The sequence below is a fragment of the Hyaena hyaena genome, unplaced genomic scaffold (genome assembly GCF_003009895.1).
Source record: "Hyaena hyaena isolate Hyena2069 unplaced genomic scaffold, ASM300989v1 scaffold_764, whole genome shotgun sequence".
In the NCBI taxonomy this organism is placed as follows: Eukaryota; Metazoa; Chordata; class Mammalia; order Carnivora; family Hyaenidae; genus Hyaena; species Hyaena hyaena.
In genome coordinates, this window is record NW_024081395.1 from 29,552 (window position 1) to 42,417 (window position 12,866).

Genomic DNA, 12,866 nt, shown 5'->3' on the forward strand with positions numbered 1-12,866 from the left:
TTGTCACTTGTGACCATTTTAACTATGACACGCATGTGGCAAACTGCCAGACACCAGGAAACCAATTAAAAGGGTTTTTTTTAGATTTCTTGATAAATACACTGTCACTATTTTTATATCAATTAAGTAAAGTCTACATAAGATTGTTTTTAGCAAAATGATGTTCTAAGTTCAACTTTCAGGAAATACAAATAATATGTCACCTAATATTGCTTTTATGGATATATGTATTTAAAAGTCCCAGGCTTTTGGATCTTGATGTGTTTGTTGTGTGGGTTCCTTCATTTAATTCATAATATTTTCCAAATCTTCAATGAGCGCTGGACATGTCCTCTAAGGAAACTTACTGCAGACTCACCTCTTTCTTTCTCCTCTCTCTTTCATGTGTCCATGCATCCTTGGGGAAGGGATGGGAATCAAGCCTTAGCCAGAAACAAGTCTTAGAAACCATTTGCTTCAGAGTCCAGAAGGCCATAGACAATGGATTTTATCTTCTGGATCAAAGGGCATTGAATGATGGGAGTCCTATCATGCTCTCTCTAAAGCCCTTTATGAGAACAGACAAGGAAGCAGATTTATGGCAACCACGACCTTTCACCACACTCCTGGGAAAGCAGTTCGTTCTTACAGTGCACACTGAGGAATGCTGAACAATTAACACCAGTCTTGAAGAGTCCCCTTCTTTGAATATGGAGAAAATCAAAATTTAATCAATGATTTAATAATGCCATCCCTATTACATTAAAATTGATCACCTTGAATTTAGTTGACTAAGTGCAAAAAGGTTTTTGAATTTATTAGATTTATAAAAGGAATAAAAAAGCTTTGTAAGTTGAACATAACGGATTGAGGAAACATTTAAGTTTCAGTTGTAATTTTAAGAAATTGAATACTGATTTATTTACCATCCCCACAAATAGTTTTTATTAATACTCGTAAGCTCTTGATGAGCTTTACCAGGGAATGACTTTTTGTATCTTCTGAGACTTTGCATATCCAAGTGGGAACTTAAGAAGAAACTTAAGAAGTTATTTAAGCTACAAAGTTTGTATGTGTGAAAAACATCCATCTTCTTGGTTTTTCCTGTTACTTATTTAGGAAGAAAATGTCATTAATTATTTTTTATTTTTATTTTTTAAGTTTATTTTGAGAAAGGGAGAAGGAGAGAGAGACAGGAGAGAGAGAGAAAACACAAATGGGAAAGGGGCAGAGAGAGAGAGATCCCAAGCAGGCTCCATGCTACCAATGCAGAGCCCAGCTCGGGGCTTGAACTCACAAATAGCGAGATCATAACCTGAGCCGAAATCAAGAGTTAGACCCTTAACCGACTGAGACACTCAGGCGCCCCTGTCATTACTTTTTAAAACAGTCCATCTAAGGGGCTCCTGGGTGGCTCAGTCGGTTAAGCATCCAACGTCGGCTCAGGTCATGAACCCATGGTTCATGGGCTTAAGCCCCGCATCAGGCTTTGTGCTGACAGCTAGCTCAGAGCCTGGAGCCTGCTTCAGATTCTGTGTCTCCCTCTCTCTCTGACCCTCCCCTGCTCACGCTCTCTTACTCTCTCTCTCTCTCTCTCTCAAAAAAAAAAAAACATTTTAAAAAATTTAAAAACAACAACAACAAAAAACAGTCCGTCTAAGATAGAAATGCTGAAAAGCCAGAAAAGATCTATTCATTGCATTAAAAGTTGTAGCAGAGGTGTGATCTTTTTAACTTTTATGTTCTAAGCTGTTAGAGCTTAGAATACTGAAGTAGAGTTTGCTCCCTGCATAGGAGCTTAAATATTAAACTGTAGTGGCCTTAAATATTAACAGGTTGATTAAGAATCATTATTAAGTTTTTTAAAATCTGACATAGACACATACATACATCTGTATCTTATGCAAAATGTAAGTATCCCTGTAAGTCTAGATTTTCTGTGCCCCTCGCCCAAACTGCTTGAGCATCAGAATCACCAAGAGAATTTTTTTTATTTTTATTTTTTAATATTTTTATTTATTTCTAGGAGAGAGAGAGAGAGAGAGAGAGAGACAGCGTGAGCAGGGGAGGGTCAGAGAGAGAGGGAGATACAGAGTCTGAAACAGGCTCCAGGCTCTGAGCTGCCTGTCAGCACAGAGCCCGATGCGGGGCTCGAACCCACGAACCACAAGATCATGACCTAAGCGAAAGTCGGACGCTTAACCGACTAAGCCACCCAGGCGCCCCAAGAGAATTTTTTTTTAAATTACCATTTGCCCAGATCTACTAAATCAGAACTTTCTAGATGTGGCCCAGGGAAGTGAGTTTTCAGATGCACTGACAAGTTTGGGATCTAGGCCAGATAAATAGACCGAATAGCTTTTAGGAAACATGCCTAAAGGCATATAATTAGGGTTCTCCTGTTTTTTTAAAAATTTTAAAGCTTTTTGTTCTTTTTTACAGAAATCACATTTTTTTCTTATACTAATAGCTACATATTTTACATAGGCAAAGTTTATTTTCAGAATATTGTAGCATCTCTGGTTAAGAAGGGATCTTAGCAACCATATGATAAAACCTCCACTGAATGCTAAAATTGCCCTCCAGCATTCATCTCAAGTGGTCAGGTATCCTGTGTCTGATTGAGCAAGAGTTCCAAGTTAAGGAACTCATTTATTTGAAATAATTCATTTCTTTTTTCTATGGCTATGTTAGAATATTCTTCCTTACATGAAGCCAAGTCTATCCCTGTGTAACTTCTTCTCTTAGTGCCCCCTCCAAGCCCACCTTTACCAAGTGCCTTTTCCAAGTTCTCCAATTTAGCCTATCAGAAGTTTGGAGACAGCCATTCAGTCTCCCTTAAGTCTTCTCTAGGGTAAACCTTTTCAGTTCCTTTAACTGTTAATCGTGTCGATGGAGATGTACGCCCATGATAGAAATTCCCCCTGCACATGTTCTGATTATCAGGTCCCTTTGAAAGTACAGTAGCTCCTGGGTGGCTCAGTCTATTAAGCTTCCAATTCGGCTCAGGTCATGATCTCATGATTTTGTGAGTTCTAGCCTGGTGTCAGGCTCTGTGCAGCTCAGAACCTGCTTGAGATTCTCTCTCCTTCTCTCTCTGCCCCTTCTCCACTTGCGCTGTCTCTGTGTCTCTCAAATAAATAAATAAACAAACAAACAAACAAATAAACTATAAAAGACAGAAAAGTAGGAGTCTCATGATGAAAGAATGGAAAAGTGGGACTATGAGTGTCTGTATTCAAATACAAAGCTGTGGCTCCTGCACCCTCCCATCACCTGACCCTTCACATAAATGATTCCTCAGTCTCACCCCCAAAAAAACTGTAAAGCACTGTGTCCCCCAGCTAGTATTTGAACACTTTTTCCTGGATCATAGTGGAAGACTTCCCTTTCAGCTCTGTTAAATTTCATCTTATTAGCACCTGCTTATCATTCCAATCTGTTGAAATTGTCTTGGATCTAGAGTCATTCACTTATGTATCAACTGTTCCTCTTGGCTTCACTGGATCAACAGAGTTGATATCATCCATGTCCTTATCCTGATTAGTTAATAATAAATAAAAAAAGTTGGTCTTAAAGCATCATCCCTTAGTGAAAGCTCTTTGAGTGGAGTTCAGTGAATTATATTATCATTATTATATTATGTTATCAGGTCAGAATGTTCAAGAAATAGTTTAATAAGAAAGACTTTTTCTTATTAATGCCCATCTGAATGTCTCCACCATTCCTCCACTATCAGCTGTTGACCAAATTAAAAAGGAAATGAGATAAGCAGGCAATGGGTCCTAGTGATTGAACCCTTTCCCCATTGCTCAGAAACCATTTTTTAATTACTAGTTTTAAAATCTTGCCAGCAAAAAGGGGCACCTGGGTGGCTTAGTCGGTTAATCGTCCGACTTTCGCTTAGGTCATGATCTCGCGGTTCGTGGGTTCGAGCCCCGCGTCGGGCTCTGTGCTGACAGCCAGCTCAGAGCCTGGAGCCTGTTTCAGTCTGTGACTCCTTCTCTCTCTGACCCTCCCCTGCTCATGCTGTCTCTCTCTCCTAGAAAAAAAAAAAAATTAAAATCTTGCCAGCAATATCAATATCAAGTGACCAATGATATCAAACTTATCACTTTGTGTGTATATGAGAGAATGTACTTTAGCCCTATGTCTTGCACATTGGAAGTGCTTGATATGAAATAGATAGGAATCTGGAAGGTCGCTTGACACAGTAGGAAAAGTGTAGATTTTTTTACATCAACAGAGGGCTGAGTTCAAATTCCAGCTCCACTACTAATATACTAGGTAAGCTTGAACAAGTTATTTAGCCTTCCGATATCTGTGAAATACTTATTTTGAAAGATTTTGTGCAGGTTGGGAATAATACACCAAAAGATCCTAGGTACTGTCATGTGAGAATAGTAACAGCAAAATTCTTCCCAGAGATCGTTGACAATGGCTGAATTCTTTCATCAGTAGGTTCTAAGAAGTGTAGTTTCTAATTGTTTGAGCATTCATTTGGGGCCCCTAAATGTCCCTCAAAAGCTTATTTTCCATTTCATCAGCATGAATTCTAAGCCCCCGTGTCTTTAAAATCAGTCTACTTAACCCAGAGGAGAGAATTAACATGGGGAATACATACTCCTATTTTCTCTGTAATTTAGAATTTATTCTTACTTGAAACCTAAGGTTGCTATGAATCTACCATCAAAGTACTTATTTTTATATGGGTTACTGCTATAAATAGTAAGAGTATTTCTTTGTGTGACTTAGATGCTGAAATTAAGGAAAGGAATAAATATTATTAAAGATCTTTGGAAAAGGCAAAAAAAAAGTCTGGTGAATCTATGATTAAAATACATTTGCCTCTTCTTTTTTTCTGCTCTCTCCAGTCATTAAAATCTCTCAAATTTCCTATGTTTAGACATTATAATGGAAATCATAAACAAAAGTTAGTCGAGTTAGCATCATAGAAATGTAGTATTTCTACATATCAAAGAAATAGATAAAAGGCAGAAAACAATTGTAAAGAATACTTCAAAGAAGTATGACAAAGGATTAATACCTTACCACATTTGGTAAGGTTTTATACCCATAAATCACTGAGAAAAACACCAAGGCCTCAGTAAATATTTTACAAAGTAGAAAATAGAACATATTTCAGAGTAGAAACTGTAATCAATCAGTGTGAGAAACTCTTTAACTTCAAACTCACTAGTGTCCAAAGAAGTAATGAAACTGGAGAAATGAACAACACAATCCTAAAATAGCATGATATGTCCTAGGACAGGAAGAGCCCTTATAAGAGGTAATCTGTGTGTCTCCATTTCTTTACCTCTGGAAAAGGATACTTTAGTATTCTAAAAAAAAATTTAGCATTCTAAAAAAATTAAAATTAAAAAAATTCTAAAACAATTAAATGAATAGTATCAAATCAACACGTTGTACACCCTAAATTTACACCATATTATATGTCAATTATATCTCGATAAAAAAGAAATGAATATTTTATTTTACTTGTAAAAATCTTGCAAGGATGATTGTCTAATCAAGATAGTTTTCTGCATTGCAAGAGAATCTATGGAGATTCACTGTAGATAACTAGGTCAGGGAAGTCAAAGGCCATGGGTTAATCATCACATTGGTGGGAAGCTGATTCAATTTCCAGTGACAAACATTCCAACACCTTCTCACAGCAAACATATTCAGTCCTAAGATGACACGCTGCAGTCCATGAAAAGTAATCGTTAAAGACTGCCTATGCCTGGAAAGCTTTCTGTCCTTTTCAATAAATTGAACAAAACCCACAGTGACAAGAAGTATATATTTATTCTTCTAGAAATATTAATTTATACATAGCCTGTTCTCCACATGCATAGCTTTTCCCTCTTTATGTCTTTGTGATAACATTTATTAATATTATGTATCTTTCTCTCGAAAGATACCTTCTTCTAAAGAAGAAGTAATACGAGTTCAGTATAGTCATTCGCAAAAGCACCTGTTTCAGCCTTTATCCCTCAAAGATTTCCATCATAATGTGTTACTTACAATTTTCTTCAAATTTTAACCAAAACTGGATTAAAATATTTGGAGGTTTTAGTAACTTTATTTCACCTCTCTTGTTTATTCTGTGGCCTCACTTCTACCTCTTCTACCTCTTGAAAGACCTCACCAAAGTCATTTAGGGACCTTTTTTTTTTTTTTTTCAGTTTATTTATTTTGAGAGAGAGAGAGAGAGAGAGCGCACACACAAGCAGGGGAGGGGCAAAGAGAGAGAGACAGAAAATCCCAAGCAGGTTCCACTGTCAGTGCAGAGCCCAGCATGGGGCTTGAACTCACAAACCATGAGATTATGACCTAAGCCAAAATTAAGAGCCTACCACTCAACTGACTGAGCCACCTAGGCACCCTACTTATGGACCTCTTAATTGCCAAATTTTAGAGCTCTTTTCAGGCTTTTCTGGCATTTGGTCCGATGGCATTTGGCTTTCTAGAAGCTTCTCTTTGGCTTCTAGGACTCCCTATTTTTCTGTGTTTCTCCTTGCTCTATTCACTTTCTTAGCTTTCTTCTTTTTGAAATGTGTTTAGCCAGTGTATTCTCTGCAATTGGGTCTTTGGCTTTCTCTTCAGGGGATCTTTTCCACAATCTCAACTGGTACTTGGTGCTGGTGACTCCAGGTCCCCCCTAGACCTTGCTCATGAACTACAGACCAACTTCCAGATGCCAACTTCCATTAGGCATCTCCACTGATGTATCTCCTAGCAATCTCATCGTCTCCATCTAAACTTGCTTCTCTCATGTTCTCTCTGAGTTAAAGTGAACATTACCCACATGCTGCCTCTCCCCAAAACTACACATCAGTCTAGATGCTTTCCCTCACTCTTCTTATGTGATCATTCCACCTCATTTTTCCTCTTTAGTACCTCCCGAGTCTGCCTCCTTCATACATCGATGTTGTCCCTGTTTTAACCTTTATCATTTTTGTCCTGGATTATTAATTAATTAATTCATTCATTCATTCATTCAATTCTTCAGTAATTTAATTAAAAATAGATTTAGGCCCTGCCCTTAAATACAGAAGTAACATGAAGGAAGCAATTGCAGAAGAGGATTCCCCTACAGAGAAAGCTTCTCTGGGACCTGAATCAAGAGTGGGAGCCAGTCAGATGCAGAGAGAACTTCATGAGTGAAGGTTCTGAGGCAGAAAAGAACTGTCAGTTAAGTGTCTGACTCTTGGTTTTGGCTCAGGTCATCAGCTCACAGTTGGTGAGTTTGAGCCCCACATCAGGTTCCATGTTGGTGATGGGGAGCCTGTGTGGAATTCTAACTCTCCCTCTCTCTCTGCCCCTCCCCCACTCACTCGTGCCCCCCCAAAAGTAAATAAATACACTTACAAAAAGTTTTTTTAAAAAGACATTATACAGTCTTTGCTTATCTTCTTCAGACCTGCCATTCCCTGTGAACTTCTGTTATTTCAGCCACACCGAACCACTGTGAGTCTCTAAAAGGCCTTGGCCTAGACTGTCACCTTCTTCTTGGTCTGTTCAGTTCTTCCTCATGCCTCAAGATCAACTCAAGAGTCAGATCCATCAAGAAGCCTTTATCAACTACCCCCCTCCCTGAGCTGTGCTGAAGTCCAGGCCCACCTTTGTCTCCACATTCCTCACCTTGGACTGCCAGACTGGTTCATGCGCCTGTCTCCCTCAGCACAGGGAGGGCCAAAGAGACACTCTTAGGCACTTGTCAGAGATGCCACATAGGTGTTCTTATAAAATGTTAACAGCTTCGCCCATTTTCACTCTCTGTCTTGTTTGCTAGTACTTCTTGCTCACTAACACGGAACTTTTCGTAATATGACCACTACATAGTTCACGCCTAAATAGGCATTGATTTATGTATAGAACTTTACATTTATATGTAGCACTTTTCACTTGTAGAGTCCCTTCCAAAATCTGTCCTTATTTGATCTCTATCATGTTTCTGTGAGAATGTGGTATAGCACAGAGCTGGCAAAGAAGTTGGTTTCCTGGCCAAGATGATGGCTTCACTTTGTGGCAGATTAGCCTCGGAATGCTGGGTTCTACTATTTTTACATCTGGGATTTTTACATTTGTGTGGCAATTCGGATTTCCTCAGTCCAAGAGTTATTAAAAGAAAAAAATTTTTCTCAGTTTTATCTCTATGTTGGCTTAATCCTTTTTAAATTAATTTTCTGCATTTGCGGTTTTAAAGTGTTACCTTTTTGGTTTTTGTGGGGGTTTCTTGTTGTTTTCCATGTTTCTGTTTGTCTTGTTCCATTGGAAGTTTTTTCTTTGCTTTTTATTCTATTTGGAGTTGTTATAGTATAGTACTCTTTATTTGTTTTTAGTCTTTGAGCCTAGATTTTTTTCAACAACATTAAGGATAAAATAGTGTCCATTACCTGTTTTGAAATGAGGCCATGTTTTTAAACCAGGTTTGTTTATTTCACATGCCAATTCGTTGGTGATACTGTGATAGTATTTTTTATTCTAGCTTGCTCTATGGAAAAAGGAACTTGGGAATTAAGACAAGGACTAAATAGTAGAAGAAATATATGCACATAGGACATGTATCTATCCTTTATATTTTTTAACATTCTCTTCCTTTCTGTTCCTCACTTAAAGTTATCTATTTCATACTGTAGTTTTATTCTTCACAATTCAGATCATTTAAAGAGTGAATACTACCTTCTAAGTGGGCTTTCTCCATCAGGGACTGAAAAAAAAATGATGTAACATTCTTATATTTCTATAGCATTTGACATGATGCAAAGTGTCTTGCTGTACATTTCTCCAACTGAACTATGCAAAAGCCTTAGATGTTATTATAGCTCTTCTTGTCCATGAAACTCAGGCTCAGAGAAGTTAAGTATTTGTCCAAGATCCCAAGACATTGAAACCCACTATCACGAGCACAGAGGCAGACATTCAGTATGAAGCAAAGCTGAAACTCAAACCCAAATTGTTCTGTCTCCAAGTCCCAGGAGTCCTATAGTTACAGCCTAGCTGGACTTGTGATGCAGCTGACTCCTGGAGTGTATGGAGTTGTCACTCAGAGATATCCCATGGACACGGCGCCTGGGTGGCTCCATTGGTCAGGCATCTGACTCTTGATTTCAGCGCAGGTCATGATCTCAGGGTTGTAAGATGGAACCCTGCACTGAGCTCTGCATTGAGGTTGGAGCCTGCTTGAGAGTCTCTCTAGCCCTCTGGCCCTGCCCCCACTTGTGAGCACACACTTGGAAGTGTTCTCTCCATCTCTCTCAAAAAAAGATATCCGATGGATTAGTCCAGGGCCTGACACAAGGGAGGGACTGAGTTAATATTTGCTGATTGAATGTATTAGAATAATCATCCTGTCAATGCTAGATGACATTGTTTCTCTGGATGTCCAATAGATGGTGCTAAATAGTCAAGGGGATGCATCACTTCCCTTTCAGTGAATCATGAAATTTCATAGAGGTCCTAAGAATTTCAAAAGCAATTGATATTAAAAATATAGGAAAATAAGAGAGCTGCAGTTTTTGATCAGTGGCTAAAATACTTACATTTATATACATACATAACTATTGTGTATTTATAAATCAAAATATTTAAATCATCTGTCATTTATCTTTATAAACAACAAAACCCACAGGTAAAAAAATTGAGAATCTATATTAATCAGTGAATCCAAAGCAAATTTGAATTTTGAATTAAATTGACTTAAAATCAACTTAATAATTGTTTATTCAGCTTCAGGGATCCTTCACTACTTTTCTTTAGCATCATTCAGCTTTGTTCCCTCAGCTACCTCTGGATCCACAGAAAGCTTCTGTAGAGTTCATTGTACCTTGTCCATCCCTCTATGGGAGCTGGCTGGCAGTGCTCTTCCCAGGGATACTTTCTAGCTTCTCTTCTTGAGGACAGAGCTCACACCTTGCTTATCTTCATAAGCACTTTGTCCCATAAATGTGAATGGATTAAAAGTCTAAAGCCTTAACTCTGGTCCATACAGTTTTGAGAGGTGGCAAGTCATGGAGCACTTGAAGAGGAATGTTCTTACCCTCATTTATGGGTTGCAGGAGGACAGGTGAGGGAGCCTAAAACTAAGGGTTCCTTTCCCTCTAGATAGAAGACATATGCTGCATGATTATGTGTATTTACTGATCTACTGACTGCTCGAGGTAGACTCTGAAACACTTATATTTGAATCACTAAGTAGATAATTCTACTGCTCTTTTTAAATAATCTTAATTTTCTATGCTGCTCAGGTAGGGAAGGAAGCTAACTATATGAGGAAGGGATTTTACTAAATAGCACTTAATCCTCAGATTATTTAATGCAAGGTTTTAAAATGCATTTTATGGGGCACCTGGGTAGCTCAGTTGGGTAAGGATCCAACTCCTGATTTTAGCTCAGGTCATGATCTCACAATTCATGAGATCAAGCCCTGTGTCAGGCTCTGTGCCGCCAGCGCTTGGGATTCCCTCTCTCTCTCCCCTTCCCCTGCTCACACTCTCTCCATCTCTCAAAGTAAATGAATAAACTTTAAAAAATAAATAAAATAAAATGCATTTTATGATGCCTGAAGATTATTACAGAATCAGCTAAGTGTTAATCACCTGCTGGATATTTAGAACCATGGTCAAAAGAAGTGTAAAATTTTTGTGGTCAAAAGAATTATAAAAGGGAAGTGTTTCCTCTTGAAGCTTTTTGTCAGCTAGTTATAGGAATTATAGTGTATTACATATGCAGTTGCTAGAGTCCAGTGTAAGACAGCCCTCCCCTTGTTCAAGTACTGAAATTTTTAATCCAGGTATTACAGCAAGTTGATTAAGGAGGAAAAACCACCATTGTTGGACATTTAAGTGTCAGCCACTGTATTGGGTAATTTTTAATTATTATTTGTATGTAAGCACCAAAAACTCTTATGGGGTAGCTAATCATCTCCATCCTACAGAAAACCAAACTGAAGCTCAGAAAATTTAAGCAGCTTGCTCAGATCAAATAGTAGACAGCATGTAGGCGAAGATTCAACCTTTGATCTCCTGTGACTTAATAAGCCTATAAATTATCCTCCTACCTCCCTCTAGGACCATTCAGAATGGGCTGATATAATGAGCAAATCTTTGTGACAGGGGTGTAGCTTGAGTTTAGAGGGTTCCATAGAAGATTTGATAGATTAATGGGAGGCAGATGTGTCTGTGTTAGCATCCTGCAAGGAAAGAGATGGAATAAAGGGACTATGTCCAAAGCTGGGGCAGGGTTATAGGAACCAGCAAAGAGAGTGAGGCCCTCAGAACAAGTACCACCTCCAGGCCTGAAGGGACAAGGGCAGAGAGTGGCGTGGTGAGAACCCAGTGTGGCTGTTGGAGGACAGATTCCCCCAGCAGCTATGGCTAAGGTTAGAGGGTTCCCTGCCAAACTGCACCCAGGTGTTGAGGGAATGGAGGGGTGGAGGGAGCAAACCCAACCTGTCTTTCCTCAGGCCCCTGGATTTCCTGTTCAGCCTCCCATGGGCTGAATTCATGGGATGTTCAAGGACAAGGTAGCCTACATGGTACAGTCTGTAGAGGTCAGACACAGTATGCAGAGTAGAGTGGAGAATTGATGTAGAACAGGGAATCGCCTGCCGTGTTATTGTAGAGAAAGTAACAGCACGTGCACAGCCTCAGGACAAGGAACTCAGCATGGCCTCAGTAGGGGCCAGTGCAGATCAGCCTCCCTGCATTTGAGAGGCTGATCTGGGGAGAGAGGGATGAAGTTGAATAGCCATGTCCCAGATGTCAAGTGAAGGCACTTGATCTTAACTTAATGCTCTGTAGTAAGCCAGTTTTGTTTCACATAAGCCAATGTTAACTTACTTCTTTTATAGGCCTGAGAGCTAGGGAGAGATCCTAGAAGAATGGTAAAGGGAAGGAAGGCAAAGCAGACTGTGGATACCTACCCATCCAGCAGGATGGTACGAGTAAGTGAGTGGGTTCCCTCACAGGGTTCATGTGGCTCTTTCTGTGTTCCAGTGACCTATGGGATGATGAGCTCCAGTGTGTACTACTACACCCGGATAATGTCACAACTCTTCCTAGACACCCCAGTGTCCAAAACAGAGAAAACAAACTTTAAAACTCTTTCTTCAATGGAAGACTTCTGGAAGGTATTTACAAATGACTTTTCATTTTTGTTTTGTTTTGTTTTGTTTTTGCAAATGATTTTCAAAGTACCTCTTTATCACTGAAAATTATTCATTTGGCTTCATTAATTAATTAAAGAGTATATATAGGACCCACTATGTGCTTAACACCATGTGAGATGTAGGTGATGGTGAGGTGATGGAAGTTATGGTCCAGCTGAGTACCTTGTATGTTTCTTGCAGCATGTTAGTGTTTCATACTTTCCCTTCTTTAGTGCTATAGTAACCGTACAAGGTATGAGCTAATGTGCCCTGGGTGGTTGATGAGGAGACTAAGACTCAGCATGCTTACACATGGCTAGGGAGTAAGAAAAATGGACTTTTTTCTAGCCTGACAGGCAGTTCTTCAGATGGTTGATCTAGATGAGTTCACCCTCATCTATAATTCATTCATTCATTCATGATTCAATAAATATCTGTTGAGCATCTCCTAGATATACAGCCCCTAAGGGCAAACGTTGGTTATTTAGTATCACTTTATTTGTTTGGTTTTGTATTGTCTTTTGTCACTTTGTTTATGGCGGCATGTACTCTAGAACAGCACCTGTTACAAGGCAGGCACATTCTTTCAGAGATCCCTAATGTGAAATTGAATCCAGCCTTCCCAAATTGTCACAAAATCCAACATAGTAGCAGGGGATAAGCTATGAGTGATACTGTACGAATAATGTTAAACTGATCTGGAGGTATGGTACTCAAAACCTAGGAAAAT

At 39.0% G+C, this 12,866-nt stretch overlaps 1 protein-coding gene across 1 annotated transcript in view; it reads left to right on the forward strand.

The window, feature by feature from the left end:
• PKD2 (polycystin 2, transient receptor potential cation channel) overlaps nucleotides 1-12,866 on the forward strand; it is a 60,240-nt gene that overhangs the window by 8,651 nt on the left and 38,723 nt on the right. Inside the window, exon 3 of the mRNA XM_039218437.1 lies at nucleotides 11,985-12,118. Coding sequence (XP_039074368.1) covers nucleotides 11,985-12,118 — 134 coding nt within the window. The remainder of the gene's footprint in view (nucleotides 1-11,984; nucleotides 12,119-12,866) is intronic.